At 39.4% G+C, this 13,747-nt stretch overlaps 1 protein-coding gene across 1 annotated transcript in view; it reads right to left on the bottom strand.

Annotated features, from left to right (window-relative positions):
* The window catches only part of LOC120726498 (C-type lectin domain family 4 member E-like), a 68,324-nt gene extending 58,857 nt beyond the window's left edge, over positions 1-9,467 (bottom strand). Inside the window, exons 1-2 of the mRNA XM_040020111.1 lie at positions 9,284-9,467; positions 8,892-9,002 (exon numbers count right to left, since the gene is read on the bottom strand). Coding sequence (XP_039876045.1) covers positions 8,892-9,002; positions 9,284-9,314 — 142 coding nt within the window. The 5' untranslated portion in view covers positions 9,315-9,467. The remainder of the gene's footprint in view (positions 1-8,891; positions 9,003-9,283) is intronic.
* Positions 9,468-13,747: the final 4,280 nt, after the last annotated feature.

The following is a 13,747-nucleotide window of genomic DNA, read 5'->3' as shown; positions in this document are numbered from 1 at the left end:
GGTTTTGTGAGCTTTAACCTGAGATTCTGGGGTTTGTGGCAAAATACATTTATATTTAAAAATCGATTCAGGATTTAATGAATCAACATCACGTTATTTAAGCTAAAATTGATTTTAATCGGAAAATAAATTTTTTAAACCCACCCTTAGGCGCACCCCCTAGGGTTGTTGAGAATGACTTCCAGACAGATGGACAAACCGATGGTGACTCACCAACCGGACAAAGAACACGACCACAGTGATAGATGTAGCTATACCAAGTGATAGCAACATCAGGTAAAAGGAGCACAAGAGCTCAAGAAGTACCAAGGGCTGAGAGAAGAGCTTGAACTGTCTCTGTCCAGAAGAGCACAGTCCTAGGAGTCTCTCCCAGGCCTCTGGTAGAGGACCTGAGCTTGAAGGATAAAAGACCGCCTGCAGGGTGAGAGGGGATTTAAAAAAAATTGAAGCTGTAAACAGCGATGACAGGGCCCCTGCACTACCAGACGCGCTTAGGTCGTTCTGTGCTGTGGTCGACTTGACTTGCAGCTTGGGTGTGCTGTGGGTCAGCAGAGTGAACACCTCTTATGCCCACTAGGTGGCGATGGAGAACACCCACTAACTGTGTGCCCTGATTTATATCATGCCTCAAACCACCAACTGAGCCAATTTTACACAGGTATCTGTACTACTACCTAAGTAAAGAATGCCTGGTCTTTTGCCACCTCTGCATTTGCCAATGTTATGGGAATGTTCCCGACTAGTGGAGAGTGCAAAGGAACATTAGCAACATAGCATGCTAACCCATTAATCTCTTTTAGTAGTACAGCCTTATGCTCCAGCTTAACACAACTAAAAGGAAGGGGGCACCATCTTGTGGCAGTATTATGCAATTGTGCTTTAATTCACAAAGAGGCAGACAATTTCTTCTTCTATGGCATTATGAAAGTAATAATGGGTCAATGTAGTGTCCAGTCTGGCCTCAGTCTAACATAAAAAGAAGAAGAGAGAAAACTTTTCTTTTTTACAGACTGTGATCATGACCTCTTGTCAATTATACTGAAAGAGTTGAAGCCAGTGAAATAATAAACACAAATATGTTGCTAAACTAATGTATTTTAGTAAACATGTCATTTAATGTCCCTTCTCTGAACAGCAGCGTATACACCCACAGTAAATGAACAATGATGAGCCTGATTCCCTGAATGTGTACTTGATTTTGTTAGATGTTATGAGAGTGTTTTTCTTACTTACTAAATTATTCTGTCATCATCCACTTTAGTTATCTTCTGTGGGCTTTCAGGTCCTTTGGTGTTGCTGAAATGACAAGTTCATTCAACTTATCAGGCATGCTTTAGCTGCTCCTTGTGTACCTTGCTCCCCCAGAGTACTAATATCATCTCTCCTTGTTTTCCCAGTGTGGATCCCTCCTTTGGCCACAAGAAGTGGATCCCTGTTCATCATTACCTCACCTGCTGCTGCAAGAGCTACCGTAGTTGCTTTTCTTGGGGTGGCTGTGGCTCAGGAGAGCAGGTCACCTACTAATCAGAAGGCTGGTGGGTTGATCCCTGTCTACAAGGCAATTATATTTGAGCAAGATACTAATTCCAGTGCATCCATCAGAGTGTGAATGTTAGAAAGCACTTACATAGAAACAGTATGAAAAAGCGTGTGCCTCCCCTAGTCCTGAAAATCACCATTTGTTCTCATTGCTGTTACCTGTAATCATTTTGTTAAATTACAACAACTTTAGAAACTAATCATGGTCAACATACAACGCATACACATCTAATGTGAATTGCAGAAGCATCAAGTGAGGATTGATTTCTTTTTTGTGGATTATTTTTTAAGTATATATGTTTTCCCCTTATTTTTAACAGGCTTTAGGTGCATAAATGTAAACAGTCATTGTGCAGCATAAAAGAGGACCTTAGTGGCCAAAATACAATTGTTCACTATCTATGGAGCATGACTTAGCTTTTTCTTAACTTTTCAAAATGTATCAGTGTTTGTGAACAATGACCTGTATCTACCTTTAGCATTGTTGGTGGCTTTCCAGATGTACACACACATTCAAGACAAGCTGGATGATCGCTCTCATCTTTAGTCCAAAGGATGTGGGGTTCATGTTTTCCAAATATAACTTTAGATTTCAGTTTGTCTGATTATAGAACAGTTTTCCACTTTGCCTCAGTCAACTTTAAATGGGCTTTAACCCAAAGAAGATGGTGGTGTTTCTGGTTTCTGGATTATGGTGCCATATGGCATCATCTCTACATGACACCTCCTCTCCCATGTTACTCAGGCTCCATCCAAACCTCCATCTTCATCACCATCACTAGCGTCTAGACTGTGGGAAGTACTTCCCTAATTCTTATCACCGCTGGGATTAAATTTTGCTGTCATGGCCCATCTGAATCTAATCACCAAATAGTTTAATTAATTTCTGTATATCAATAAATCACGCTCAGTTGCTTCTAATGATCTCTGCTTATTGAAATGTTAGTTAATATTGTCCTCATTTAAAATGCTGCAAATGGTTCAAAATTTATGTTTTACATGGACGTGTTAAAAAAATACTTTATTTTTTAAAAACTTTGTGCCAAATACTTGGCCCCGTGTGAAAAATTCAGCCTTTGTCTCGCCAGTTCATTTTGTCCAGTCTCTTATTGTCGACTTGTGAACTCTGACTTTAACTGAGACCAGACAGGCCGGGATTTCTTTAGATGTTGTTCTGGCTTCTTTTGTGAGCTCCTGCATGAGTCGTTGATGTCTTCTTGGAGTAATTTTGGTAAGTTGGCCCCTAATAGAAAGATTCCCCACTGCTTTCTTCATTTGTGTATAATGACTCTGACTGTGGTCACTGGAGTCCCAAAGCCGAAGAAATGGCTTTGTAACCATTTCCAGACTGATAGATGTCAATGGCTTTAAGTGATTTCTTGATTCAACAGGTCTGACAGCAATCAGTAACCACATTATTTTCAAATATTGAAAACACAATGACAAGAAGTCAACACTGGAGGTGTTTATTTCCATCAAGCACAATAGTTTTTTCTGGATCAGTGTCGTTCAAACTTTTCCAGGAAATAGTTTTTGCAAAAGCTTAAAAAAATAGAAAAAAACAAAATAAATGGTTGGAAACTGTTTCACAGAAAGCACGAGAACAGCGGCTCATAATAACAATGTGAATGAAGACAAAAGATATAAGACACGAAATATTATTCAAGTATATATCTGGCATGTAACTGGTGACCTGTTGAGGGCGTACTCCTCCGCTCGCCTTCTGACACTTGGGACTACACCCCTCCCCCTCCTTCTCCCCCCACCAAAATGTAATTGATTAAGCAGGTAAAGCAATTAGAAGGATAGGTTTTCCATGTTATATTATTCAACACTTCTCTTTAAGTTTGTCCTTGTAGTTTCTTTTAAGAGTTGGTGACATCAGAGTTGAAAAGTGTCATTTCACTATCTTTACCCTGTACTTAGATTGTTTTGTACGCTGAACTTGATGTAAACCGAATACAAACTGTCTAGTTAAGTTATTTCTTTGAGGGTATAGTGCACCATTTATCAAACCAACACTTCAGGCCAGGAGCGCCACCTTTTACCTCCGTCCTGTCACAGACTTCTCCATCAGGATTTTCCTCATACCAGTTGCTGGTATGAGGAACCAGTTGTCTGGTTCTTTGTTGTTCCAGTAAATCACCCTAAGAGATAAAAACAAGCAAACAATAATAGCTTCAGTAAAAACTGGTATTTTTAATTCTGGGAATAAAAAACTATTTTAATAACAGTTTAGTCCACCTGTGTCTGATCACAAAAAACAAACAGACAACTTGTGCTTATTGGAATCAGTTCCTTCTATATTTAAAAGAAAGATGCATCAAGATTCACCTCGCGACCCTCACTTCAGGTTTTTCAAGTGAACCACAACACCTTTCATAGCTCCTGTAAAAAAACAACTTCCTGATAGGATGGGGAGGAGGGTCTTTCTACTGCTTACTTCAACTATTTTGAAACAAATAATATAGTCTTGTACATTTATTAATACAGCAAGTTTGATAATAATACAGTAATATTTTAGTTTTCTATGCCTGACGTTACATTAGTGTATTATGACATGCTAAGGTTTTTCTCTTGCGTGAGTCAAGTTTATTTTGCTGCACAGACTTGTAATTTTAGTTTTTTACAAAACACCAAATATTTTTTAAAACAGTTCACCTTGCTTGTTTAAACTATACAAACATTTCAGTAGGACAGATCATTCAAAGGAAAACATGATTCATTGATGAACAAAATATAGATAAATGTTTGGCGGTTTGCCCGTCTCAGCCGAACGGAACCCCAGCTGTGAAAGGGATTAGAGCAGGACCCGAGCCTATACGCTGATGGTGATGATGAAGGTGGCTTGGAGAGATGAGAGTTGGAGATGGGGAGGAGGTGGGTTGCACAAAGCATCTGCAAAGGAGAAAGACAGATGCGCAGTAGATATAAAGTACGTGGCATGAGTGCTGATTGGCCTGGAAAAGGCCGGGAGAAGGTGATTGGGCTACACCAGTGATGACACAAACAGCTTGACAGTGTGGCAAAGTGAAGTGATAAAGCTTATTTTAGCTGGCATAATCAACTTTATCAAAATTTATTTTATGCATTCGTGTTGACTTGGTAAAGTAAAACTGCGAATACGTTTGCTTTAAGGGTATTTTACAAGCTGCAGAATAAACCTTTGTTTGTATCTTTTCACATTGGATTTTGATTTCTTTAACTGATTGATCTGATCAGTTTGACTCAGACAGTCAGAAATATTATAATTTTGATCATTTATCAGTACATATCCATATTTTTATATAAAAACAAAGCTGACACTTGTGAGACTTCATCAGAGGTGTGAGCACCCAGGCAGACACCTTTGGTGTCAACGTAACTGAGGAGAAAAAAAAAACATGAAGGAGATTTTCCTGGCCTGTTTTTTTTTTATAGCAGAATGTAATGTTACTTAAAAATATTTGCAGTTGTTAAAAAATGAAGAAAACCATGAAACAACATATGAACATTACCTGATGCTGCTGAGAGCAAATTACAGAGGTTTTGTTGGAGACCCCGCTAAGTGTTTTGCAATTTGGCATAGTTGTAAAAGTGTCTTCATACAAACAGCAGAAATTAGGCTTTCTCGTCAGAGGCATTTTTGAACCCCCCCCAAAAAAACAAGGTCTACAGCGCTGTAAACAATGATAGACTGCTGCTCAATAAGCAAGCGAATAATTCAGAAAACAGAGATTTGAGATGGGAAACTGTTTCTTGAAGTACACTGAGAGAGAGAGATGTGCAGGAAGTGGCCATTTATTGTGGTGAAAACACTAAAATCACAAAACAGCCAAAGTAGGAAGTTACTTTTCATCCCTTTTGCTGCTGGTTCAGTGAATTCTGGTTGGAGAGTGACGAAACCTACAGCTTCAGAATCTGTGAGATGTCGGTTTCCAACACCCAACGGATGTATATGTACGTGTCATCAGGTGAACGGAGGGAGGTGTTTGTGTCTGTGTTCACATCTTTGTGGAGATCTGTTTACTTGCTCTCATTTGCTGTTTTAGCTGTTTGGGGTTGTTGAAATGGTTTGTGAGCTTAACCGAGATTCTGGGGTTGTGTGGCAAAATACATTATATTAAAAATCGATTCAGGATTAAGAATCAACATCACGTTATTTAAGCTAAAATTGATTTTAATGCGGAAAATAAATTTTTTAAAACCCACCCTTAGGCGCACCCCCTAGGGTTTTTGAGAAGACTTCCAGACAGATGGACAAACCGATGGTGACTCACCAACCGGACAAAGAACACGACCACAGTGATAGATGTAGCATCCAAGTGATAGCAACATCAGGTAAAAGGAGCACAAGAGCTCAAGAAGTACCAAGGGCTGGAGAGAAAGCTTGAACTGCTCTGTCCAGAAGAGCACAGTCCTAGGAGTCTCTCCCAGGCCTCTGGTAGAGGACCTGAGCTTGAAGGATAAAAGACCGCCTGCAGGGTGAGAGGGATTTAAAAAAAATGAAGCTGTAAACAGCGATGACAGGGCCCCTGCACTACCAGACGCGCTAGGTCGTTCTGTGCTGTGGTCGACTGACTTGCAGCTGGGTGTGCTGTGGGTCCGCAGAGTGAACACCTCTTATGCCCACTAGGTGGCGATGGAGAACACCCACTAACTGTGTGCCCTGATTTATATCATGCCTCAAACCACCAACTGAGCCAATTTTACAACAGTATCTGTACTACTACCTAAGTAAAGAAGCCTGGTCTTTTGCCACCTCTGCATTTGCCAATGTTATGGGAATGTTCCCGACTAGTGGAGAGTGCAAAGGAACATTAGCAACATAGCATGCTAACCCATTAATCTCTTTTAGTAGTACAGCTTATGCTCCAGCTTAACACAACAAAGGAAGGGGGCACCATCTTGTGGCATATTAGCAATTGTGCTTTAATTCACAAAGAGGCAGACATTTCTTCTTCTATGGCATTATGAAAGTAATAAGGGTCAATGTAGTGTCCAGTCTGGCCTCAGTCTAACAAAAAGAAGAAGAGAGAAAACTTTTCTTTTTTACAGACTGTGATCATGACCTCTTGTCAATTATACTGAAAGAGTTGAAGCCAGTGAAATAATAAACACACAATATGTTGCTAAACTAATGTATTTTAGTCAAACATGTCATTTAATGTCCCTTCTGAACAGCAGCGTATACACCCACAGTAAATGAACAATGATGAGCCTGATTCCCTGAATGTGTACTTGATTTGTTAGATGTTATGAGAGTGTTTTTCTACTTACTAAATTATTCTGTCATCATCCACTTTAGTTATCTTCTGTGGGCTTTCAGCTGCTCTCATTCCAGGAGGATGAATTGGTGGAGAAGTAATAGCAATTTCCTCCATGTTCCTTCCAGTCATCCTCACATTTATAACATGGTTCATCTAAGAGATTACAGGAAGATATTTCTTCAGGTGGAACAAATCATGTTATGTTTGTGAGATTTGGAGGCAGAAGGAGGTGCCTCTGTGCTGCACTACAGTTTATCTTATCATTTCTGTCAGTCCATCAACTTTATTTTCAATCACAGGATAAAAACATTGTCAAAGACAAAATCTAAAAACTTACTCATGTTTACTTCAGGAGGTGTGAGGTTGTGGTTGTAGGCTTTATTGTGCTGCAAGGTTGTTGTTACTGTTATGAAAAAGAAATTAAAAAAGTTTACTCAATAAATTTTTCATCACAATCGTCTCTTTTTTTATTCTGGGGTCGCAGGATGCTCTTTGATCCTGTATATATGTTTTTATTCCATCTCTTTCTGCAGGTACAAGTCATGGCGAAAAGTTAATAACTTACTTATTTTCATTTCAGGCTGCAATGGACATGTGGGCATCACTGTATTGCATGGTTTGATTTCAGGCAATCTCTCTGAAAAAAATAAAACAAAAACAAAACAAACAAAAAACAGAATAGAAAATGAATGTTGGGAAAGTAAAGTAAAAGTTTAGAGAATGTCGTGTTATGTGATTGAATTCCTGAGGTCATAAACAAAATTGAAAGTCCACAATTGCAGTGTAGGAGTCTCATTTTCTTACCTGTGACATGAATTTTAACAGTTTCCCGCTCCAGTTCAATTTTTCTGAGCATTTCCTTGGTTTTCAAAAGCTCAAACACTTAAATAAGAAAAAAAATGTAACTCAGTCAGTACTGTTTTTGGCTTCACTTAATCTCCGTAAAGAATATCTGGCTTTGATTTTCCAGAGTCATAGCCAAGGAGAAGGTCTTGTTACTAGAACTGATATTATTTCAGCAAACTTGTAGTCACGATTTTGTTCACATTTGAGCAGGCTTTGGTAGCATGCAGGTAAAGAATATACCCATATAAACAGAGAGTAGAGTAACTTGGCTGATTTGGTTCAGCTTAAAATCTTCTTTTTTTTATTGATGTGTTTATTTTTGTCTGGACATCACTGATATGTGACAAGAAGTTGTGAATTCCTTCAGATTTGGTCCGAGTGTGATAAAGAATATTTAACAAAACATCCTGTCAAAATTACATTGATGAGGTTGCACTAAAACCGGTAATAAATTTCTGACATATTTTGATTATGTCATAACCTATTATAGATATGTTATAACACAATTTTCATATTTTTTTAGTTATGAATTGATATTTCATTAACTGAATGCAGTATGAATCAAGTATTTTATTTATATAACTGTATGGTAAAATCATGTGTTTTAAATGTTATATAATTAGTATGTTTATGCTAATATTAAAAATTAATATAATTAATATGTTAAAAATAAATGGCAAGTCAGACATTTAGTCAGACAACTTTCACTGATGGCTAGTGTGTTGCTTAAGATTCATGAAGAAGAATGTCTGAGTTGAAGATTATTTTTAACATGTCAATTACAAATAAAAATAACAAGTTAAATATATTAACATAAATTACTATAAAAATAATTTAATGTAAAGTAAAACATTATGACTGACTATTTCTGACAGGTTTTAATAACTTTAATAAATACAAATTTGACTGTATATGTTGCTTCTGTAGCGCTACAGAAGCAACGACTTGATGCTTATTGTCAGAGGAAATTAGGTGATAGTATAGTTCACTGGACATTATTAACAGCTAAATTACTGTTAAAAATGTTTTTATTTTAATTAAAATACAGGACACATTTGTCCTGTATTTTAATTAAAATACAGGACAAATGTGTCCTGAAGCCTTTTAGAATTTTAAAATAAAAGTATGATGTAGATTAATTAAAAAGTCATAAATCACAATTTTTTTTTTTAAAGATCCTGATTCTCATGTAAATTTATGATAAACCAGACACATGAAAAGCTACATAATGCTACATGAATAGAACTACAAACTCACAGAGATAAGTTACCACGAGAGCCGATACCAGGAGAACACAGACAACCAGCACGGCCACTCTGAGCTTTAACGCATTGTTTGATTTTGCATGTTGAGAGTCAGGAGCTTGACCTGATTTAGAGGAGACAGAAAGTGAACACACAAGTACATAAACATTTAATAAATAGTTCAAACTCAACGCAACGGGAATCTTGACACACTGTATATTAGACATCAACACACTTTCTTATTTTTTTCATAAATTGATAAAACCCTGAACACAGGCTTAAGATATTTTAGCTACATTGGGATCATTTTCCACTACATATCATATTGTATGAAAACAGCATTGTTCATAAAAAGTGTAGATTTTTCTCCTCCCTGTTGATTTACCACCACATTAATGTTCTTACCTTCTTTGTATTTCTGTGGACGGCTCATCATGCTGATGCTTCAAACTCCTGACTTCAGAGTTAGTCCACCTGTGTCTGAATCACAAAAACAAAACAGCAAACTGGTGCTTATATGGAATCAGTTCCTTCTATATTTAAAAGAAAGATTAGCATCAAGATTCACCTCCGCGACCCTCACTTCAGGTTTTTCAAGTGAACCACAACACCTTTCACAGCTCTCTGTAAAAAAACCAACTTCCTGATAGGATGGGGAGGAGGGTCTTTCTACTGCTTACTTCAACTATTTTGAAACAAATAAATAATACGTCTTTGTACATTTATTAATACAGCAAGTTTGATAATAATACAGTAATTATTTTTAGTTTCTATGCCTGACGTTACATTAGTGTATTATGACATGCTAAAGGTTTTCTCTTGCGCGAGTCAAGTTTTATTTTGCTGCACAGACTTGTAATTTTAGTTTTTTACAATAAACTACCAAATATTTTTTAAAACATGTTTCACTCTTGCTTGTTTAACACTATACAAACATTTCAGTAAGGACAGATCATTCAAAGGAATAAACATGATTCATTGATGAACAAAATGAGCAGGATCAATGTCCACAAGGCTGCAGGCCCTGATGGCATCCCCGGGCGTGTTCTCAGAGCGTGTTCTGGGGAGCTTGCAGGAGTGCTCACAGACATATTCAATCTGTCCTTGGCCCACGCTGTGGTACCGGCCTGCTTCAAATCCACCTCCATCGTCCCGATACCCAAAAACTCCAACCCATCTTGCCTCAATGATTACCGCCCAGTAGCACTCACCCCCATCATCACTAAGTGCTTAGAGCAGCTAGTCCTAGCACACTTCAAATCCTGTCTCCCCCCCACCCTGGACCCCCACCAATTTGCATACCGCCAGAACAGGAGCACAGAGGATGCAGTCTCCATCGCACTGCACTCTGTCCTCTCACACCTGGACAACAACAACACCTACACCAGAATGCTGTTTATAGACTTCAGTTCAGCGTTCAATACAATCCACCCCTCACAACTCATCAGGAAACTGACAGACCTGGGCATCAATTCCCTCATCTGCAAATGGTTACTGGACTTCCTGACCAACCGCCCCCAACATGTCCGGCTGGATAACCGCTGTTCATCTACAATCACGATGAACACCGGTGTACCACAAGGCTGTGTGATGAGCCCTTTCCTCTACTCCCTCTTCACCCACGACTGCAGACCTGCTGATGGTTCCAACACCATCATTAAGTTTGCAGATGACACCACGGTGATTGGCCTCATCAGTGACAACGATGAGGCCGCCTACAGGGAGGAGGTGGATCGTCTGGCTGAGTGGTGCGACACAAACAACCTGCTGCTTAACACCGAGAAGACCAAGGAGCTGATCGTGGACTACAGGAGGAATGCTGACCCACATCCACCCATCCACATTAAGGGGACGGCTGTGGAGCGTGTGAGCAGCTTCAAGTTCCTGGGAGTCCACATCTCCGAGGATCTCACCTGGACAACCAACTGCTCCAAGCTGGTCAAGAAGGCTCACCAGCGCCTCTTCTTCTTGAGGACTCTGAGGAAGAACCACCTGTCCTCAGACATCCTGGTGAACTTCTATCGCTGCACCATCGAGAGCATCCTGACCAACTGTATAACAGTCTGGTACGGGAACTGCTCTGCCTCGGACCGGAAGGCGTTGCAGAGGGTCGTGAAAACTGCCCAGCGCATCGCCGGAGCACCACTTCCTGCCATAAAAGACATCTACAGGAAGCGGTGTCTGAAAAGGGCTGGGAAAATCATCAAAGACCCCAGTCACCCATCACATGGACTCTTCACCCTCCTGCCCTCTGGGAGGCGCCACAGGAGCCTCCGGACTAAGACCACCAGGTACCGGAACAGCTTCTTCCCCACAGCTGTCAGACTCCTGAACTCTGCCTCCTGACATCTGACCCACGTTAAACTCATGGACTGAACATACACACACCCACAATGGACAACTGTACCCTCAAACACACAATAATAAAATGGACTGAACCACCACTCACAACCACTAGCACTTTATATAGCCTCTGTAGAAACTATCTACACCCTCACTTATCTTAACTGCACTACTGTATAGCTCTGTGTAAATAATCATTCTGTACATTCGATAATCTTTAATCCTACAACTGTTTACAACTTGCATAGTTCCCATTTCTGTATAGCTGTATATCTCAAATTCTGTAAAGTTATTTATTTCATATTCTGTATAGTTTTTCATATTTATATCCTGTTCATAGCCTGTACATAGCTTGTACTCACTACAGCCTGTACATACTTATAGTTATAGAATATTCACAACATACTTCATACCGTGTACATTATAACATACCATAATAGACCCATTTCTGTAATATACTCACATATCTATATTATTGCTAATATATATTGTAATATATCTATATCACTAAAGCACTTCTGGATGGATGCAAACTGCATTTCGTTGCCCTGTACCTGTGCATGTGCAATGACAATAAAGTTGAATTCTATTCTATTCTATTCTAAAATATAGATAAATGTTTGGCGGTTTGCCCGTCTCAGCTGAACGGAACCCCAGCTGTGAAAGGGATTAGAGCAGGACCCGAGCCTATACGCTGATGGTGATGATGAAGGTGGCTTGAGAGATGAGAGGTGGAGATGGGGAGGAGGTGGGTTGCACAAAAGCATCTGCAAAGGAGAAAGACAGATGCGCAGTGAGATATAAAGTACGTGGCATGAGTGCTGATTGGCCTGGAAAAGGCCGGGAGAAGGTGATTGGACTACACCAGTGATGACACAAACAGCTTGACAGTGTGGCAAAGTGGAAGTGATAAAGCTTATATTTAGCTGGCATAATCAAACTTTATCAAAATTTATTTTATTGCATTCGTGTTGACTTGGTAAAGTAAAACTGCGAATACGTTTGCTTTAAAGGGTATTTTACAAGCTGCAGAATAAACCTTTGTTTGTATCTTTTCACATTGGATTTTGATTTCTTTAACTGATTTGATTCTGATTCAGTTTTGACTCAGACAGTCAGAAATATTATAATTTTGATCATTTATCAGTACATATCCATATTTTTATATAAAAACAAAGCTGACACTTGTGAGACTTCATCAGAGGTGTGAGCATCCCAGCAGACACCTTTGTGTCAACGTAACTGAGGAGAAAACAGAAAAACATGAAGGAGATTTTCCTGGCCTGTTTTTTTTTATAGCAGATAAAATGTTACTTAAAAATATTCTGCAGTTGTTAAAAAAATAGAAGAAAACCATGAAACAACATATGAACATTACCTGATGCTGCTGAGAGCAAATTTACAGAGGTTTTGTTGGAGACCCAGCTAAGTGTTTTGCAATTTGGCATAGTTTGTAAAAGTTGTCTTCATACTAAACAGCAGAAATTAGGCTTTCTCGTCAGAGGTCATTTTTGAACCCCCCCCCCCAAAACAAGGTCTACAGCGCTGTAAACAATGATAGACTGCTGCTCAATAAGCAAGCGAATAATTCAGAAAACAGAGATTTGAGATGGGAAACTGTTCTTGAAGTACACTGAGAGAGAGAGATGTGCAGGAAGTGCCATTTTATTGTGGTGAAAACACTAAAATCACAAAACAGCCAAAGTAGGAAGTGTACTTTTCATCCTCTTTTGCTGCTGGTTCAGTGAATTATGGTTGGAGAGTGATGAAACCTACAGCTTCAGAATCTGTGAGATGTCGGTTTCCAACACCCAACGGCATGTATATGTACGTGTCATCAGGTGAACGGAGGGATGTGTTTGTGTCTGTGTTCACATCTTTGTGGAGAATCTGTTTACTTGCTCTCATTTGCTGTTTTAGCTGTTTGGTGGTTGTTGAAATGGTTTTGTGAGCTTTAACCTGAGATTCTGGGGTTTGTGGCAAAATACATTTATATTTAAAAATCGATTCAGGATTTAATGAATCAACATCACGTTATTTAAGCTAAAATTGATTTTAATCGGAAAATACATTTTTTAAACCCACCCTTAGGCACAACCCCTAGGGTTGTTGAGAATGACTTCCAGACAGATGGACAAACCGATGGTGACTAACCAACCGGACAAAGAACACGACCACAGTGATAGATGTAGCTATACCAAGTGATAGCAACATCAGGTAAAAGGAGCACAAGAGCTCAAGAAGTACCAAGGGCTGAGAGAAGAGCTTGAACTGTGTTTCTCTGTCCAGAAGAGCACAGTCCTAGGAGTCTCTCCCAGGCCTCTGGTAGAGGACCTGAGCTTGAAGGATAAAAGACCGCCTGCAGGGTGAGAGGGGATTTAAAAAAAATTGAAGCTGTAAACAGCGATGAGAGGGCCCCTGCACTACCAGACCCGCTTAGGTTGTTCTGTGCTGTGGTCGACTTGACTTGCAGCTTGGGTGTGCTGTGGGTCAGCAGAGTGAACACCTCTTATGCCCACTAGGTGG

Source organism: Simochromis diagramma, unplaced genomic scaffold, assembly GCF_900408965.1.
Source record: "Simochromis diagramma unplaced genomic scaffold, fSimDia1.1 OVJJ01000753.1, whole genome shotgun sequence".
Taxonomy (NCBI): domain Eukaryota; kingdom Metazoa; phylum Chordata; class Actinopteri; order Cichliformes; family Cichlidae; genus Simochromis; species Simochromis diagramma.
Note: the sequence above shows the minus strand (reverse complement) of the source record. Positions and strands in the feature narration are given on the sequence as shown.